General features: G+C 60.5%; 1 protein-coding gene across 3 annotated transcripts; it reads left to right on the top strand.

Annotated features, from left to right (window-relative positions):
* The first annotated feature begins 1752 nt into the window (after positions 1–1752).
* On the top strand, positions 1753–14663 carry CDC42EP5 (CDC42 effector protein 5). Of its 3 annotated transcripts, none has more exons than XM_078850164.1 (3): positions 1753–1876; positions 5159–5477; positions 12016–14662. In XM_078850164.1, the coding sequence occupies exon 3, from the start codon at positions 12016–12018 to the stop codon at positions 12592–12594; it is 579 nt and encodes a 192-aa protein (XP_078706290.1). In that variant the 5' UTR covers positions 1753–1876; positions 5159–5477; the 3' UTR covers positions 12595–14662. The 3 variants fall into 3 exon arrangements, with proteins under 3 accessions (XP_078706290.1, XP_078706291.1, XP_078706289.1); XM_078850165.1 differs by having other exon boundaries at positions 5155–5477; XM_078850163.1 differs by lacking the exons at positions 1753–1876; positions 5159–5477 and adding an exon at positions 5487–5591 and having other exon boundaries at positions 12016–14663.
* Positions 14664–15928: the final 1265 nt, after the last annotated feature.

The following is a 15928-nucleotide window of genomic DNA, read 5'->3' as shown; positions in this document are numbered from 1 at the left end:
CCCCCCCCCCAGTGCTGGAGCAGGACAGGCTGGTTGCGCTGGCAGCAGCAGCAGCAGTAGTAAGGCTGTTACCTGCGTTGACAGAGCTGGGCACCAGATCCCCCCCGGCCCGTCTCTGGTCCTTCCCTGGCTCGCAGGGGTTAATTACCAGCCCCCCCCCCCCCCGCCCCGTAAGATGCTGGCGGCAGGGAGCCGGGCGGACCCGGCGCCTCCCCCCTCTCCCGGCCCCGCTGCATTTCCTGCCGCGGGATCCAGAGCCGCTGCGATGGGAAAAGGAGAAATGTCCCCCCGTTCCCCCCCCGCAAACACTAGACCCCGCCCAGCGAGAACCCAGGAGTCCCGGCTCCCCGCTGCTCTCCCCACTAGACCCCGCCCAGCCGAGAACCCAGGAGTCCCGGCTCCCCGCCGCTCTCCCCACTAGACCCCGCCCAGCCGAGAACCCAGGAGTCCCGGCTCCCCGCCGCTCTCCCCACTAGACCCCACTCCCCTGCCAGGGCTCGGGCTGTGGGCCCGCTGTCCGCCCGGGCCGCTGAGCGGCTGGACCGTGAGCCCTGTGGCCGGGGAGAGAGCCGGGGTCCGAGCCCCCGGAGCGGGGCCGCGACCGCTGAATGTTCGCCTGGAAGGTGCCGCAAGGACTCCGGCCCCTTCCGCGGGCGGCGGGGGTGGGGGAGGCCGGGTGGTGGGGGACCGGCTAGAGAGATCGGTCTTCCCCCCCCCGCCCCCGCCTCCATCCCCATCCGCCCCCCCCAGCTATCTCCCTCCCCCCCCAGCTATCTACCCCCCTCCGCCCCCGCCACCCCCTCCATTCCCATCCGCCCCACTCTAGCTACCTCCCTCCCCCCAGCTATCTACCCCCCTCTGCCCCCGCCACCCCCTCTAGCTATCCCCCTCCATCTAATCTATCTATCCATCCCCCATCCGCCCCCTTCCCCCTCCAGCTATCTCCCTCCCCATCTATCCATCCAACCCCCTCTAGCTATCTCCCTCCCCCCCAGCTATCGACCCCCCTCCGCCCCCCCATCCCCATCCACCCCCTCTAGCTATCTACCCCCCTCCGCCCCCCCTCCATCCCCATTCACCCCCCCAGCTACCCCCTCCAGCTATCCTCCTCCATCTAATCTATGTATCCCCCCTTCCCCCCTCCATCCCTATCCGCCCCCCAGCTATCTACCCCCATTCGCCCCCGCCACCCCCTCTAGCTATCCCCCTCCATCTAATCTATCTATCCATCCCCCATCGGCCCCCTTCCCCCCTCCATCCCCATCCACCCCCTCTCGCTATTTCCCTCCCCCCCGCAGCTATCCATCCCCATCCGCCCCCACCACCCCCTCTATCTATCCCTCTCCATCTAATCTATCTATCTATCTATCTATCCCTATACACCCCCCCTTTCTTCCTCCCACTCCCCCTTCCCCCCCCGTGGCTCACACGGGGTCTGGAAGTTGTTACTGGCTGGGACGCCCCCCTGCCCCCCCTTTCAGGAAATTCCAGCTTGGGGCGGGGCGCGGGGGGGCACCCCCTGGTGTGGGATTCCCACCATTTCCTCCCACCTCCCCATCCTTCCCCTTCCCCGTTCCTTCCTTCACACAAGCTTTGCCCGGGAAAGGGGGGCGGTAATTCCCCCCCACCCTGGAACTTCTCACTTAAAAAAAAACCAGCCTCGAGCCTCTGTCTGTCTCTTTAAGAAGAGAGTTGGAGAAGGGGGCGGGGCCTGGGAGGGGCCACGCCCCTTTAACCCTTGACAGGAGAGAGGTTTTTTTTCTGAGCCAGGCGCCGACTTTCTCGCCCCTTGCGCTGCGGGACCCCAGCGGAGCGGAGCGGAGGGGGCCGCCCTGCCGGGCCAGCGCCCCACTGCGGATGCACGTTGCTGCTCGAGGTGGGGGGCAGTTGGGGTGGGGGAGCTGCCAAGGGGCTGACGGTAAGGGCAGCTGGGGTGTGGGCTCAGGATTGGGGGGAGCTGGAGGTCTGAGAGTGAGGGATCTGGGGTGGAGAGGGGTGGGGGGCTGCTGGGGGGCTGAGGGTGGGGAAACTGGGGGTCTGAGCTTGGGGGATCTGGGGTGGGGGGCTGCTGGGGGGCTGAGGGTGGGGAGAGCTGGGGGTCTGAGCGTGGGGGATCTGGGGTGGGGGGCTGCTGGGGGGCTGAGGGTGGGGAGAGCTGGGGGTCTGAGCGTGGGAGATCTGGGGTGGGGGGCTGCTGGGGGTCTGAGTGTGGGGGATCTGGGGTGGGGACAGTTGGAGGGATCTGTGAAGTGAGGGGAAGGAGGGAGGCAACTGGGGAAGGATGGGGTTGGGGGCAGCTGGGAAGATCTGGGGATGGTGGTAGGAGGGACAGCTGGGGGGGATCTAGTGAATGGGGGACAGCAGAGAGGGATCTGCGGGTGGGGGCAGGATTGGGGAAGCAGCTGGGGGTCTGAGGGTAGGGGGGATTGGCAGCTGGGGGCATCCTAGCTGGGGGGGGCGGGAGTGGGGGATCTGAGAGGTGGGAGGCAGGAGTGGGAGATCTGGGGGGTGGGGCACAGCTGGGGGGAAGGGGAAATATTCCTTCAGCTCACTGAGGCAGGAGGTGAAAACTTGGGTGGAAAGAGAGAGGAGACATTGGGGAAGATTTGGTGGGCGGGGGGCGGGCGCACTGGGGACACACACAGGCATGTGTGGGGTGAGGGCAGGGATGCAGGAGCCCCATCCCAGACTCAGCTGCCCCGGCCCTGCCATGGTCTAGGCGGGGCCCCTGTTGGGTCCCCACCCTGCCCTGGGTCACACGGTCCCGGGCATGTTCTAAGCATGTTCGAAACCTGCCCATCTGGCCGTGAGATGCCAGGCAGGCGCCCGCTGTTGTCACACAGGTGTGGGCGGGAGCTGGTTTATTATTTGATAACAGTAGCCCAGTCATGCGGGTATTAGCTGCCAGCTTTCTGGTGGTCTGGCCCTGTCATTTATGGGCTGCTTTCGGATTTGCTTTCCCCCTTCGCCAGGTCCTTTCCTTTCTTCTCTCGCTATTCATTTGCGATAGCTTTTAGTGGCCACAGAATATGGTCGCTCTTTCGCTATATACTTCATTTGCGAACTTGCTGTATGATGTGTTTGCTATGCTGTAATCCAGCCAGTGCGTCCGAGGAAGTGAGCTGGAGCTCGGGGAAAGCTGAGGCTCAAATAAATTGGTTGGGCTCTAAGGAGCCTGTTCTTTTTGCGGATACAGACTAACACGGCGGCTCCTCTGAAACCAATCTAGCCAATGAGTCTTAGAGCCAAGAAATCAGACCGCAAGCTAGCCCATACCTAGCGAATCGGCTAGTCGATTACACAGCAAAACCGTCGTTCAGCAAATATCGAGCGATCTAGGAAATAAGGAACATGTGAATTATTTGTTATGATTATTAACGTATTAGCAAAAGAGCAACGAAGTAACAGATTCTGTCGCAAACTGGCAAATGAGTTGTTTGTTTGCTGCTTTGCTGTATAACTTATTTATTTGCTCCATGAGCTATTTGCAAAGTGGCTGCTTTCCTATATAACTTTCCTGCTAATTTCCTGTTTACGTGCTAGCTTGCCATTGTTGGCTTTGCCGTGAAACTTCTGACTTCTTTCCTAGTTTGCTTTATAACTTACTTGCCATCAGACTCGTTTGCCGTTTGGCTGTGCGCGTGATTTGTGATTTTACTGTTTTTTCGGCTGGCTTTGGTCTGGTTTTAGGATGATTCCTCGTGTCCCAGTTCCGCTTAGCGACCCAAACCAAGACTCCCGTCGCACCGGGCCGCTGCCCAGACCCTGACCACAAGCGGGGGCCTTCCTTGTGCTGGGGGCGTCATAGGCCCCTGCCTGTCATGCAGCGGGCATGATGTGCTTACAATTAAGCTAGGCAGCAATTTGCTTTGCTTTATCTGAGCAACCTTGATTCTGTCCCTTGACTGGTTACTGACGCTGTAACTGGGTCTCCGAGTTAATTTGATCCCGACTCTTTTATTTTATCCCTTGGAGCGGGCAGCTGGTGACGGTGTTTCTTAGCCATCCGCTGGCGGCGTTAACCCTCGAGGAACTTCACATGCGCCCGCTGCCGCGGCTGACTGCTCCGTCCAGCCCTCCCCTGGGCCTGTGCCAACTGCCCCGTGCCTTCCCCATTCCCGTCCTGGGGACTTCTGTCAGTTTCTGCATTTCCTGGTCCTTGTGGAGCGCGGTCAAACATTATCTATCTATTTATCTATCCATCCCCATCAACCCCCCTCTGTCTATCCATTCCTGTCCACCCCCTCTATCTATCCGTCCATCTATCCATCCCCATCAACCCCCTCTATCTATCCATCCCCATCAACCCCCTCTATCTATCCATCCATCCATCTATCCATCCCCATCAACCCCCTCTATCTATCCATCCATCCATCTATCCATCCCCATCAACCCCCCTCTGTCTATCCATTCCTGTCCACCCCCTCTATCTATCTATCCTCATCAACCCCCTCTATCTATCCATTCATCCATCTATCTATCCTCATCAACCCCCTCTATCTATCCACATATTTTTAAATAAGTGCCGTAACTTAAAGTCGTTTTCAGATCAGTCGGGAATAATTACTTTTAAATTATCTAAATCTATTTCCTCCATCCCCACACATACAACCCCTATCCGTCCATCCCCATCCACACCCCTCTATCTCTCCATACACCCCCCCCCCCCGCAGCTGTCTATCCCCCTACACACTGCTCCCTCCCCTGATCCATCCATCCCGCCCCGCTAGGAACCGCTCGCTCTGCCATCCCCGTATTATAAAATAGATCCCACCGCTTGCCTTCCCCTCCGCACCCCGCTGGGCGCGGCTTCGTTTTTCAATAGACCCCACCGTCAAGTTGTTCTGTGCCTAGCCCCCTAGCTGCTCGCCGGCCCTGTCTGCAAACAGAGCCGGCCCGAGCCGATCGGCACTCGCACCTCCCGGAAGTTCAGGAATGCAATGAACTTTATAAATTGGCCTGTGCAGGTTTCTCTCCCCCCCCTCCCCCCGCCGTCCCATGGGATAATATTTGCTTTGACTTCTGGATCTCGACTTTCCCGGCAAAGCCCGCGGCCTGGGGTCTGAAGCGGAGGCGGGCGCTGTGTGTACATTTGGATGAGCGGCGTGGGTAGGTTTTCCCCCCCCAGCTTATTTATGCCTCTCGTTTTTGGAGCCAGGTGAATAAAGATCCAGCCGCCACCGCCCCAGAGGGAGGAGAGAAACCCCGAGTGGACGAGAAAAAAGGGCGAAGGACGCCGGGGAGCAAATGAAAGGCCGCCACTCGCCGGCCACCCCCGAGAGTTTTGGCGCGTTTGCATCGGGGTGCGGAGAAATGACCGGATAGAGAGCGAAACCCCGGACCCACGCGGGCTTGGGTGGCGGTGGAATTGGCCTCGGGAAAGCGAGCTCCATTTCTGGATTACAAAACAGGAAGACGGAGACTCTGGCTTGCTCTGTGCGTGACTCATTGATCTCCGGACTTGGGATTCGTACAGGGTGAGTAAAGGAATTTTTTTTCCGGGTTCTTTTCGGCGGCCTCAGAGGGGATCCGGCTCCATGACGGCGGAGGGGATAGCGGATGCTTTGAGATCACCGAGCCAGTGGGTCGAGGTAAAGGAAGAGCCGCCGTGCGGGAAATTTGGGCGTGTGGGGTTGGGGCAAACGGGAGGCAGGATTACTGGGTTCTGTGTCAGGGAGGGGAGTGGAAGCTGGTGGTTAGAGCACGTGAGGGAAGACTGGGAGTCAGGACTCCTGGGTTCTCTCCCTGGTTCTGGGAGGGGAGTGGGGTCTAGTGGTTAGAGCAGGGGGGGCAGGGAGCCAGGACACCTGGGTTCTATCCCTGGCTTTGGGGCAGGGGGTATAGTGGATTAGAGCAGGGCGGCTGGGAGCTAGAACTCCTGGGTTCCTTGGCTCTGGGAGGGGAGTGGGGTCTAGTGGGTTAGAGCAGTGGGGTCGGGGAGCCAGGACTCCTTGGTTCTTTCCCTGGATCTGGGCGGGGAGTGGGGTCTAGCAGGTTAGAGCTGGGGTGGGGTACTGGGAGCCAGGATGCCTGGGTTCTCTCCCTGGCTCGGGGAGGGGGATCCAATGGGTTAGAGCAGCAGGGACTGGGAGCCAGGACACCTGGGTTCTCTCCACAGCCCTGGACTGGGAGTGGGTTCTGTGGATGTGCTATAATCCTATATGTCTTGCCCAACCCCAGGGAGGGCTCATCCCTCCAATCTGCAGGGGGTTGGATAAGATTAGAGGCAGGCCGGGAGACCTGACCATTGTTTGGATTTTAAGGCCAGGGTGGGGGTGGGAGCTTTAAGCAAACAGCCCTCACTAGCAGGGGCTCCAACCCTGAGACAAGGTGCTACTGGTACCAGCCTAAAACAAGGAGAAGGGGGCCTTACACCTCTTGGTCCCGGACAGAGTCATTGGGAGACTGCAGTAAAACCCAGGAGTCCTGGCTCCCACCCCACCCCCGCCACTCTGACCACTAGACCCCACTCCCCTCCCAGAGCCAGGGATAGAACCCAGGAGTCCTGGCTCCCACCCCACCCCCGCCACTCTGACCACTAGACCCCACTCCCCTCCCAGAGCCAGGGATAGAACCCAGGAGTCCTGGCTCCCACCCCACCCCCGCCACTCTGACCACTAGACCCCACTCCCCTCCCAGAGCCAGGGATAGAACCCAGGAGTCCTGGCTCCCAGCCCCTGCCTTCATGTCAGTAGACCACACTTCATCCGATAGACTTTCTCTGATGGAAACATGAAAATCCCATGGGAGAAGCTATAATCTCATTGCTAAGGGGCCAGATGGTGGGTGATTCAGAACTCCTGGGTCCCATCCCCAGCTCTGGGAGGGGAGTGGGGTCTAGTGGTTGGAGCGGGGGCGGGGAGCTGGGAGCCAGGACTCCTGGGTTCCATCCCTGGCTGTGGGAGGGGAGTGGGGTCTAGTGGTCAGAGTGGCAGGGGCGGGCTGGGAGCTAGGACACCTGGGTTCTATTCTAGTTGGCCTCTCCTGGTTCTCTTCCTTCCTCTCTAATTGCTCCTTCAGTGTTTCCTTTGGAGGATCCTCCCACTGGCCCCCTCCAGTTTTTGGGGGCAGGTTCCCCAAGACTCCGTCCTCGGTCGCCTCTCATCTCCCTCATCTCTAGGCCAGCTCATCCACAGCCCAGCGGCCTCTTCTCCACTCTCCTAGATCCCACGGCCAGACAGGGCCCGTTGCGAGCGGCTCGCAGAGTGCCGGGAGAACCCAGCCCATGGCGCTGCCCCGAATTCAGTCCTGGCTGATCCAGGTCAGGTCTTTGAGAGGCTGGAGGAGAATCCACCGCGTCTCTTGGTTAATTATCCCGACAGTTAAGTCCCCTCAGCATGGAAAAACTTCTGCCGTGTTCCCAGGCTGGGTTTGTCTCGCTTCAGCTTCCAGGCATGGGGTTGGGTCTGATCTCCCTCTGCTCCACCGAGGAGCCCGTTAGTAAATATTCGTCCCCCACGTCGGTACCGGTAGCCCGGGATCAAGTCCCCCCTGGACCTTCTCTCTGCTCAGCTAAAGTGGTGGGCTTCTGGCGTCTCTCACGCCCAGGCAGGTTTTGTAACCCTCCAATCGTCTGCGTGACTCTTCTCTGACCCGTCTCCAATTGATCGACGTCCTCCTTGAATTGGGGGTCCCGACAGCGTCGCCCCGGGGCCAGATCCAGAGGTGAAATCCCCTCTCTGCTCGCACTCGAGGTTCCCCTGGGGACACAGCCCGGGATCCCATTAGCTCCTTCGGTGTCGGGTCTCCCGCAGAGCTGTCTCCGTCCGTCCCCGCCTCGTCTCCTCGTGGATGTCCAGCCGTCAGCTCCTGCTGAGTTCCTAATCTTCCCCCGCACCTCACCCAGTCCACCACCCTTCCTCCTCTCTGTGGCTGCAACCACGACCCGTCTCGCCTGGCCCGTAACATGGGTGTCGCTCGGGCCTCTCTCTGTCTGCGGGCCGAAACCTCGCCGAGCTGTTCGGCCCGCGTCCTGAGGCCTGGCCCAGGCGGCTAGCGGCCCGAGGGCTAAGCAGAACCAACGGCTGGGAGTTGAAGCTCAACGATTCCCGATGGGAAACGAGGGGCCGATTTTTTTTTTTTTAAGGGGGAGGAAAATGACCCGTTGGGGCAACTTCCCAAGGGTTCGGCTCTACAGTGAACAGGCATCCGCTCAGGGCCCTTCGATGTGTGACACAAGAGGTCAGAGCAGATGATCGCAGAGAGAACCCAGGAGTCCTGGTTCCCAGCCTCCCCTTCTAACCCACCAGACCCACTTCCCCTCCCAGAGCTGAGTCCTGGCTCCCTGCCCCCCCCCGCTCTAACCATTAGAGCAGGGTGGGCAAACTTTTTGGCCCAAGGGCCACATCTGGGTATAGCAATTGTACGGCGGGCCATGAATGCTCACGACATTGGGGTTGGGGTGTGGGAGGGGGTGAGGGCTCCAGGGTAGGGCCAGAAATGCAGAGTTCAGGGTGCGGGAGGGGGCTCTGCGCTGAGGCGGAGGGCAGGGGAGGGCTCCAGCTGGGGGGTGCAGGCTCTGGGGTGGGGCTGGGGACGAGGGGTTTTGGGTGCAGCAGGGCGCTCCGGGCTGGGACAGAGGGCTTCAGAGGGCAGGAGGGGGATCAGGGCTGGGGCAGGGGTTTGGGGCACGGGAGGGTGGCTCAGGGATGCAGGCTCCAGGCGGTGCTTATCTCAAGTGGCTCCTGGAAGCTGTGGCATGTCCCCCCTTTGGCTCTTACGTGGAGGCGCGGCCAGGTGGTCTGCATGCTGCCCTGGCCGCAGGCGCTGCCCCTGCAGCTCCCATTGGCCGTGGTTTCCGGCGAATGGGAGCTGCAGGGGCGGCGCTTAGGGCGGGGGCATCAGGCAGAGTGGAGCCCCCTGGCTGCCCCTAAGCATAGGAGCCGGAGGAGGGACGTGCCGCAGCTTCCAGGAGCCGCTAGGAGCAGCCCCCAACCCCGCTCCCCAGCAGGAGCTCGAGGGCTGGATTAAAACGACTGGCGGGCCAGATCCGGCCTGTAAACCGTCGTTTGTCCACCCCTGCCTTAGACCCACGGGCTGGACATCTCTAGGCCAAGGCCCTTCTCATCCATCCGCACACAAACTCTCCGCCTCTCGCACCCCGATTCTTGCATCTTCCTTCGCCCGGGCTGTGCCTCGTGCCAGCCGAGACCCGTTCCAGCAGCGTTCCCCGAGCCTGTTGCTTTGGTCCCATCGTCCCCTCTCTGCGTCCCGCTGCTGGCTTCCCCTTCTCCATGGTGTCCGCCCACCTGATCCTCTCCCCATCCCTCTCTGAGGGGCCTGGGGTCCCTGTTGCTGTTGCCTGCTGGGTAATGGGCAAGCTGCCCCTGGGTGCTCCCCGGCTGCCCCACACCCTGGGGAGATGCTCCCCGTAAACACCCCTGGAGCCGCAGCTGTCAGGTCTCTCCTGGGTCCTGGCGCTGAGCGCCCTGCCCGTCACGCTGGCTGATGGGGCCTCGCCATGTGCACCCACCCCCGTTCTTCTGTCCGTCCATCGCCTCCTTGGGGCAGGGATGGGCTCTTTGTTCTGGGTCTGTGCAGTGCCCGGCGCCCAGGAGGCTACCGTAATACACCTAAAAGCAGTTAAATGTACAGCACCTGGCGCCCCAGGGGCTACCGTAATACACCTAATCGCAATAAAATGTACAGCATCTGGTGCTTGGGGGCTACCGTAATGCACCTAATAGCAATGAAATGTACAGCACCTGGCGCCTGGGGCACCCAGGGGCTACTGTAATGCACCTAATAGCAATGAAATTATGGTAGCCCCAAGGCACTGCCCCCTCTCGCATAGCTGGTGGGGCTAGAGGGGGGCAGTGCCTTGGGGCTACCACGATACCCCTAATAGCAATAAAAGGTACAGGGCCTGGCACCGTGGGGCCATGCCGGGGGGGGCTCTGGTGCGACTATCATTCGCCTAATGAACAACACACGGCACCTTGCACAATGAGGTCACGGTTGAGAGCTGGAGCGCCTAGGTGCTACCGTAATACACCTAACAGTGTGCAGGACCTAGCGCAATGGGGATCCAGAGCTGGGGCTCCCAGGCGCTACCGTAATACACCTAGTAACGTTCCATACCCAGCACTGCGGGGGCCAGGCTCATGACTGGGCTGCTAGGCACTGTCGTGGGGGGGGGCAATGGGGGGCATTGAAGGGAATCTCTGAGCTAGAGGTGGCTCTGGGAGGGGAGCGGTGGGCGGGGGTTGGGGGGGGGCAGCTGGGAGCCAGGACTCCTGGGTTCACTCCTTTGCTCTTGGAGGGGTCTGGGGTCTATTGGTTAGAGTGGAGGAGGGGGACTGGGAGCCAGGACTCCTGGGTTCTGTCCCGTGCCTCCCAGCCCTGCTGACTCGGCTCCCAGGGACTGGTTGTACCTCTTGTTCCCGCTTGTTGGGGATGGGGCTGGACCCAAACCTGCCCTGCCCCCGCCAGCAGAATCATTGTTCCCCAGAAGCCTAAATCAACCCTACCCATTAGATCCCCTCCCAGCTGCTGCCTGCTGGGATCCCACTGCCAGCATGACTCACCCACAGCCAGGGAGAGAACCCAGGAGTCCTGGCTCCCAACACCCCCCCCTCCCTGCTGTAACCAGTAGACCCACTCCCCTTCCACAGCCAGGGAGAGAACCCAGGAGTCCTGGCTCCCAGCCCCCTCCTGCTCCAACCCACTAGACCCCACTCCCCTTCCACAGCCAGGGAGAGAACCCAGGCATCCTGGCTCCCAGCCCCCTTGTTTGTTGTGGCACCGGGCTCAACCTGGATCCGGGTCCCCTGGCAGCGGGGTGGAGCAGGAATCTGGTCAGACAGGTTCCCCACCCCACTCCTTTCCCCAGGGGAGCGGCTTGGGGGTGGGGTAGGGGGTGGTGGCTCATGGGAACCAGGTGGGGTGGGGGTTCCCTGCTCCTCGCCCCCCGCTCACTGTATCCCCATCCAGAAAGGCCCCTTCTAGCCCCTCTTTTCCCTAGTCACTGCCTCCTTCCCCCTTTTCCTTCTCTTCTCTCTCTCTCACTCACACCTTCATCTCTCTTTCCTTCCCCCCATTACACCCCCCCCCCTCAGTCCCAGACAGACAGAGGGGTCTCCCTGTCCATTCATGGGGGTGGGGAACCCCAGCCCAGCTGCTCTGGATTCCAGCTGTTGTTCTGATAGAGGGGGCTGCTTTGTCCATCCAGTGCTCCCCCTCTGTGCCACCCTGTACCCCTCCTTGTCCAGCCACTCCCCCCCATCTGATCTGGCCCTCTCCTGCCACCCCCTACATCAGAGCAACCCGCAACCTGTCCAGCTGCCTCCCCCCAATCCCCTGCCCCCCCCAGCTGTCCCTGCCCCCAGTTGGAACCCCCCATTGCCTGCTCGACCTGGGCTCTCCTCATCCCCAATGTGAGCTCCCCCTGCCAGCTCTGATCTGGAACAAAGCCAGGGTTCCCAGCTGGCTGGAGGGAGAACAGCCAGAGGAAACTGACTTCACTTCCCCCGGACAGGAAATATCTCCTCCCCCCACAGTCCCAGCTGTCCAGCCCTCGATCCCGGCCCTCTCAATCCTCACTGGCCTGGGCTAGAGCCACATCCTCCCTGCCATTCCTCCCAGGGCCGGGGAGAGAACCCAGGAGTCCTGGCTCCCAGCCTCCTTCTGCTCTAACCCACTAGGTCCCACTCCCCTCCCAGGGCCGGGGAGAGAACCCAGGAGTCCTGCCTTCCACCCCCTCTGAAATAATCCCATGTCATAGGTTGGGGGATATTTTGCCTGGGATCAACACCCTTAGTGGGAGACCCCTATTTATCCTAAGATATGGGGGTGCAGGAGAGAAACCCTTTTCCTGTCACCCATTCCCAGCCCCCCTGAGACATCCAGTCTCCACCCTGGGGCCGGATGGGAGCCAGCGCCCCCTAGAGGGGAAAGGCCCCGTGCCCCATTTCTCACCCCCTTTGAGACAGCCAGTCCTGGATTGGAGCTGGTGCCCCCTAGAGGTGTGGGATCCTGTCTCCCTGACCCCCATGTCTCTCTCTGTGTGCCCCCCAGATGCCGATTCTGAAGCAGTCCCCCATCTCCCAGTCGAAGAAGAGGCCCCGCATCGGCCGGGACATGATCAGCGCCCCGCTGGGGGATTTCCGGCACACCATGCACGTCGGCCGGGGCGGGGACGCCTTCGGGGACACCTCCTTTCTCAGCAACCACGGGGGCCCCAAGGCCAACGGGCTGCCCCCCACCACCGAGGCCTTGGCACCGGCTCAGTCCCCCAGCCGCCTCTCGGGGTCCTCCGGCAGCCCGGCTGATTTGGGGGGTGGCCCTGGTGCCCCGGATTTGCACCCCGCTGGCTGGGAGGGGGAACTGCAACACGCCGAGTCCCTCTTCTCCTTCGAGTTGGATCTGGGGCCATCCATTCTGGACGAGGTGTTGGGGGTCATGGACAAGTGCGGGGACCAGCCCCGGAGCGAGGACGTAAGGGCAGAGAGGCCGGTGGGGGGACAGGGGCTGGGCCATGGGGCGGCTCCCCAGGTAGGGGAGGAGGATGAGGAGGAAGAAGAAAAGGAGGAGGAGGAAGGCTCCGGGCATGGATACACATTTGATGATGAGCTGGATGATGAGATTGGGCTATAGGAGAGGAGGCTCAGCTCCCTTCCATTCCCCCCATTCCCTCCACCCATCCATCTTTCTGGTCCCGCATCCCTTCATCCACGCCCCCCCTGCTTCAGCCATCCCCCTCTTCCCTTGCATGTGTTCTCTTGTTCTTTCCTTCTTCCTCACCCTTCTTTCATGCTCTTCCCCCTTCTCTTTCTTTTGCTCCTGCTCTCTTTCCCTTCCCCTCTTCCACCATTTCTTCCTTTCATTCTTTTCTTTTGTTCACTTATTCTTACCCCCCAGCTGGCCCCCTCCCCATGGCAGTACTGGTTCTCCGAGGATGGTGATCCTACCTTCAATGGAAAGCCCAATGTGTTTGATCCTAATTTTCACCTCCTTGTCTGTATGGATTTCTGGAATCCTAATCCACCCACCCATCCGTTGACTGGTCAACTCATCAATACGTCTATCTATTAATGAGCCCCTCAATCAATCCACCAACCCACCTGTCAATCCATTTGTCAGTCAACCTGTCAATTGATCAACAATCAATCTACCACCAAAAAACAATTGGCCCATTGACTGACAAAATGAGCTATCAACAGTCAGCCCCCCGCGTCCCCCGGCCCAACTCATCAATTGGCCAATGGACCCATCAACCATCAATCCACCAATTGACCTGCCAACTAAGTTTTGTACCAACTAATTGACCCATGGAACAGTCAACAATCAACCAAGCAACCCTTCAACCCATCAGCGGACTAGTCACGAATCAATCTGCCAATCGACCAGTCAACCAACCAGTGGAACAGTCAACAATCAACCAAACGATTGGTCCGTGGAATGGTCAACGATCAACCAATCGAATAGCCAACCCATCAATGGAATAGTCAAGAATCGTGCCACCAATCAACCACTCAACCAACCAGTGGAACAATCAATTAACCAATTGACCAACCAATCAATCCACCAATCATCTCAGCAATTGACCAAATAACCCACCAGTCAGTCAGCGTCCCCCATCCTCTCCCTCATTCCCCTGTCCCAATGGGAGAAGGAACTTCTGAACTGAAAGGAGAGACACTTTGATGTTGGTTTTATGTGTATCCATCTCACACCCCATCTGGACTCCGGGCTCACAAGAGATGGACTTGGACAAGAGCAGGGGCACTGGGATGGATGGGGGGCATGGATCAGCCATGAGAAAAGTGATTTGGGTAACACTGTGAAAATGACCTGAGTTCCCTCCTCCCTCACCCCCTATTTCATGCCTGGGGCTCCCCACCACATGGAAGGAAAGTTACTTGAGACATTAATGGATTATATTCACCGGGGTGGAGGGCCTAGGGTCTCATGGGTTAGAGCAGAGGGGGCTGGGAGCCAGGACTCCTGGGTTCTCTCCCTGGCTCTGGAGGAGGGGAGTGGGGTCTAGGGGTGAGGGCAGTGGGGGCTGGGAGCCAGAACTCCTGGGTTCTATCCCCAGCTCTGTCATTGATCCCCTGTGTGTCACCAGGCAAGTCCATGGGTCAGTCCGTGCCTCAGTTTCCCCCTCTAAAGTGGAGCTCATGGTGCTGCCCCAAGGAGGAGGTGTGGGGAGGGAGGGCTTGGGTTTCTCTGATGAAAGCTGCTACCTGGGTGCTAGGGATGAGCCGCCTCCCAGCCACTGAGTGGGGCGGGGGGGCAAGGCTGGAGGCTGAGCTGAGCTCCATCCGGAGCCACCCCCAGACTGCCACGGGGGGCAAGGTCACGGTCTGATCTTATGCTAATTCCTGGGTCTCCTCACCCCAGTCCTTCGGTGTGTCCGCTGCGAGCCCCAGGCCTGGCACGCTGCCTTTAACGCCTGCCCCCGGCCCTCCGTATCTCTGCCCACCCCTCATGTTAAATAGCAGGATGGATCTCTGCGTATATTTTTTTATATCTCTGTATATTGTCGCCCCCCCTTCCCGCGGTGTATAAATGTCCATTCCCCTCCCCCAGCCCTGCCTCGAGTTCACTCTCTAGCCAGTCTTTCTGGGGAGAGAGAAATGTTTGTTTCTTACCATTAAAGCGCGACCTTCGGTCCGGAGCTGGGCCTGTTTTTGAGCCTCTTCGCCCCTGGAATCCATTCCACAGCGCCCCCCCCAGTCCTCCCCCCCAGCCCCACAATCTGGGTAACCTGCTGTCTGGAGCCAGGAGGGGACACAGTGGGGTCAGTCCTGGCCACATAGGGAGTGGGAAGAAAATATTCTCAGAGCTGTGGGGCGCACGGGTGAGAGCCAGGACTCCTGGGTTCCATCCCTGGCTCTGGGAGGGGAGTGGGGGCTGGTGGGTTAGAACAGGGGGGACTGGGAGCCAGGACGCCTGGGTTCTCTCCCCAGCTCTGTGGGGGCTGGTGGGTTAGAGCAGGGGGGCTGGGAGCCAGGACTCCTGGGTTCTCGCTCCAGCTCTTTCACTATCTCACCCCCCTGCCCTTAGACCGTTGGCTTCCCTACCTTTCTAGCTAGGGATCCCCAGTGCACCACCCTCGCCGGAGCCAGGCGGACAAGAGACGTCTGTCCAGCTCGCTTGGCTTGGGTCTGTCTTTTCCTCCTGAGACACCCCACAGGCCTGCTTCTACCTGATCCTTCCCCCCTGCCCCACCCCAGCTCCCCTCTGTCCATGCCCCCCCCACATGCGCTCCCTCTTACCCTGCGCTACCCTGGCATTGTCCGCTGCCCACCGCCCCAGACCAGCGGAGAATTAGGGTCCTGTTTCCCTGTCGTCCCCCCGCCCCGGGCCCAAGGGTAAATCCTCCCGCAGGGGGCTCAGGCCTGTCAGCCCACCAGGATTCAGAAGCCAGGACTTCACCATTAACGCCCCCCTGCCCCAAAACCTTGTCCAGCCTCCCCCCTACTCCCCTCCCTGGCTGGGTTAGCGTCCCCCAGTGGTGCCCCGGGCTCCCAGTCATGCTCTGTGAATTTTCTGGCACCGGGCGATTTCCACTGTAAACAGAGCTGGGGCCGGGGCTGTGGGTGGGGGTGGGTGGGGTGACATTGTCCAGGAGGCCTGGTCTGCCCTGCCAGGAACAGGGAGCTAAGTGCCCAAGTGAAACAGAGCAGCTGGGAGCCTGATGCAACATCAGCATGGCTGGCTCGGGTGGGGGTGGGGAATGAGGCACAGGGCAGTTCCCTGGGGGAGCGGGAGCCAGGACTCCTGGGTTCTCTCCCTGGCTCTGGGAGGGGAGTGGGGTCTGGTGGTGAGAGCAGGGAGGGGGCTGAGCGCCAGGACTCTTGGGTTCTCTCCCTGGCTCTGGGAGGGGAGTGAGGTCTGGTGGTGAGAGCAGGGAGGGGGCTGAGCGCCAGGACTCCTGGGTTCTCTCCCTGGCTCTGGGAGGGGAGTGGAGTCTGGTGGTTAG

Source organism: Lepidochelys kempii, chromosome 23, assembly GCF_965140285.1.
Source record: "Lepidochelys kempii isolate rLepKem1 chromosome 23, rLepKem1.hap1, whole genome shotgun sequence".
Taxonomy (NCBI): Eukaryota; Metazoa; Chordata; order Testudines; family Cheloniidae; genus Lepidochelys; species Lepidochelys kempii.
This window is presented reverse-complemented; position numbering and strand designations above follow the sequence as displayed.

Coding starts and splice junctions, on each gene's coding strand:
- CDC42EP5 (XM_078850163.1), top strand. CDS start 5,538: ATGACGGCGGAGGGGATAGCGGATGCTTTGAGATCACCGAGCCAGTGG. Junction 5,592..12,015: donor CACCGAGCCAGTGGGTCGAG/GTAAAGGAAGAG, acceptor TGTGCCCCCCAG/ATGCCGATTCTGAAGCAGTC.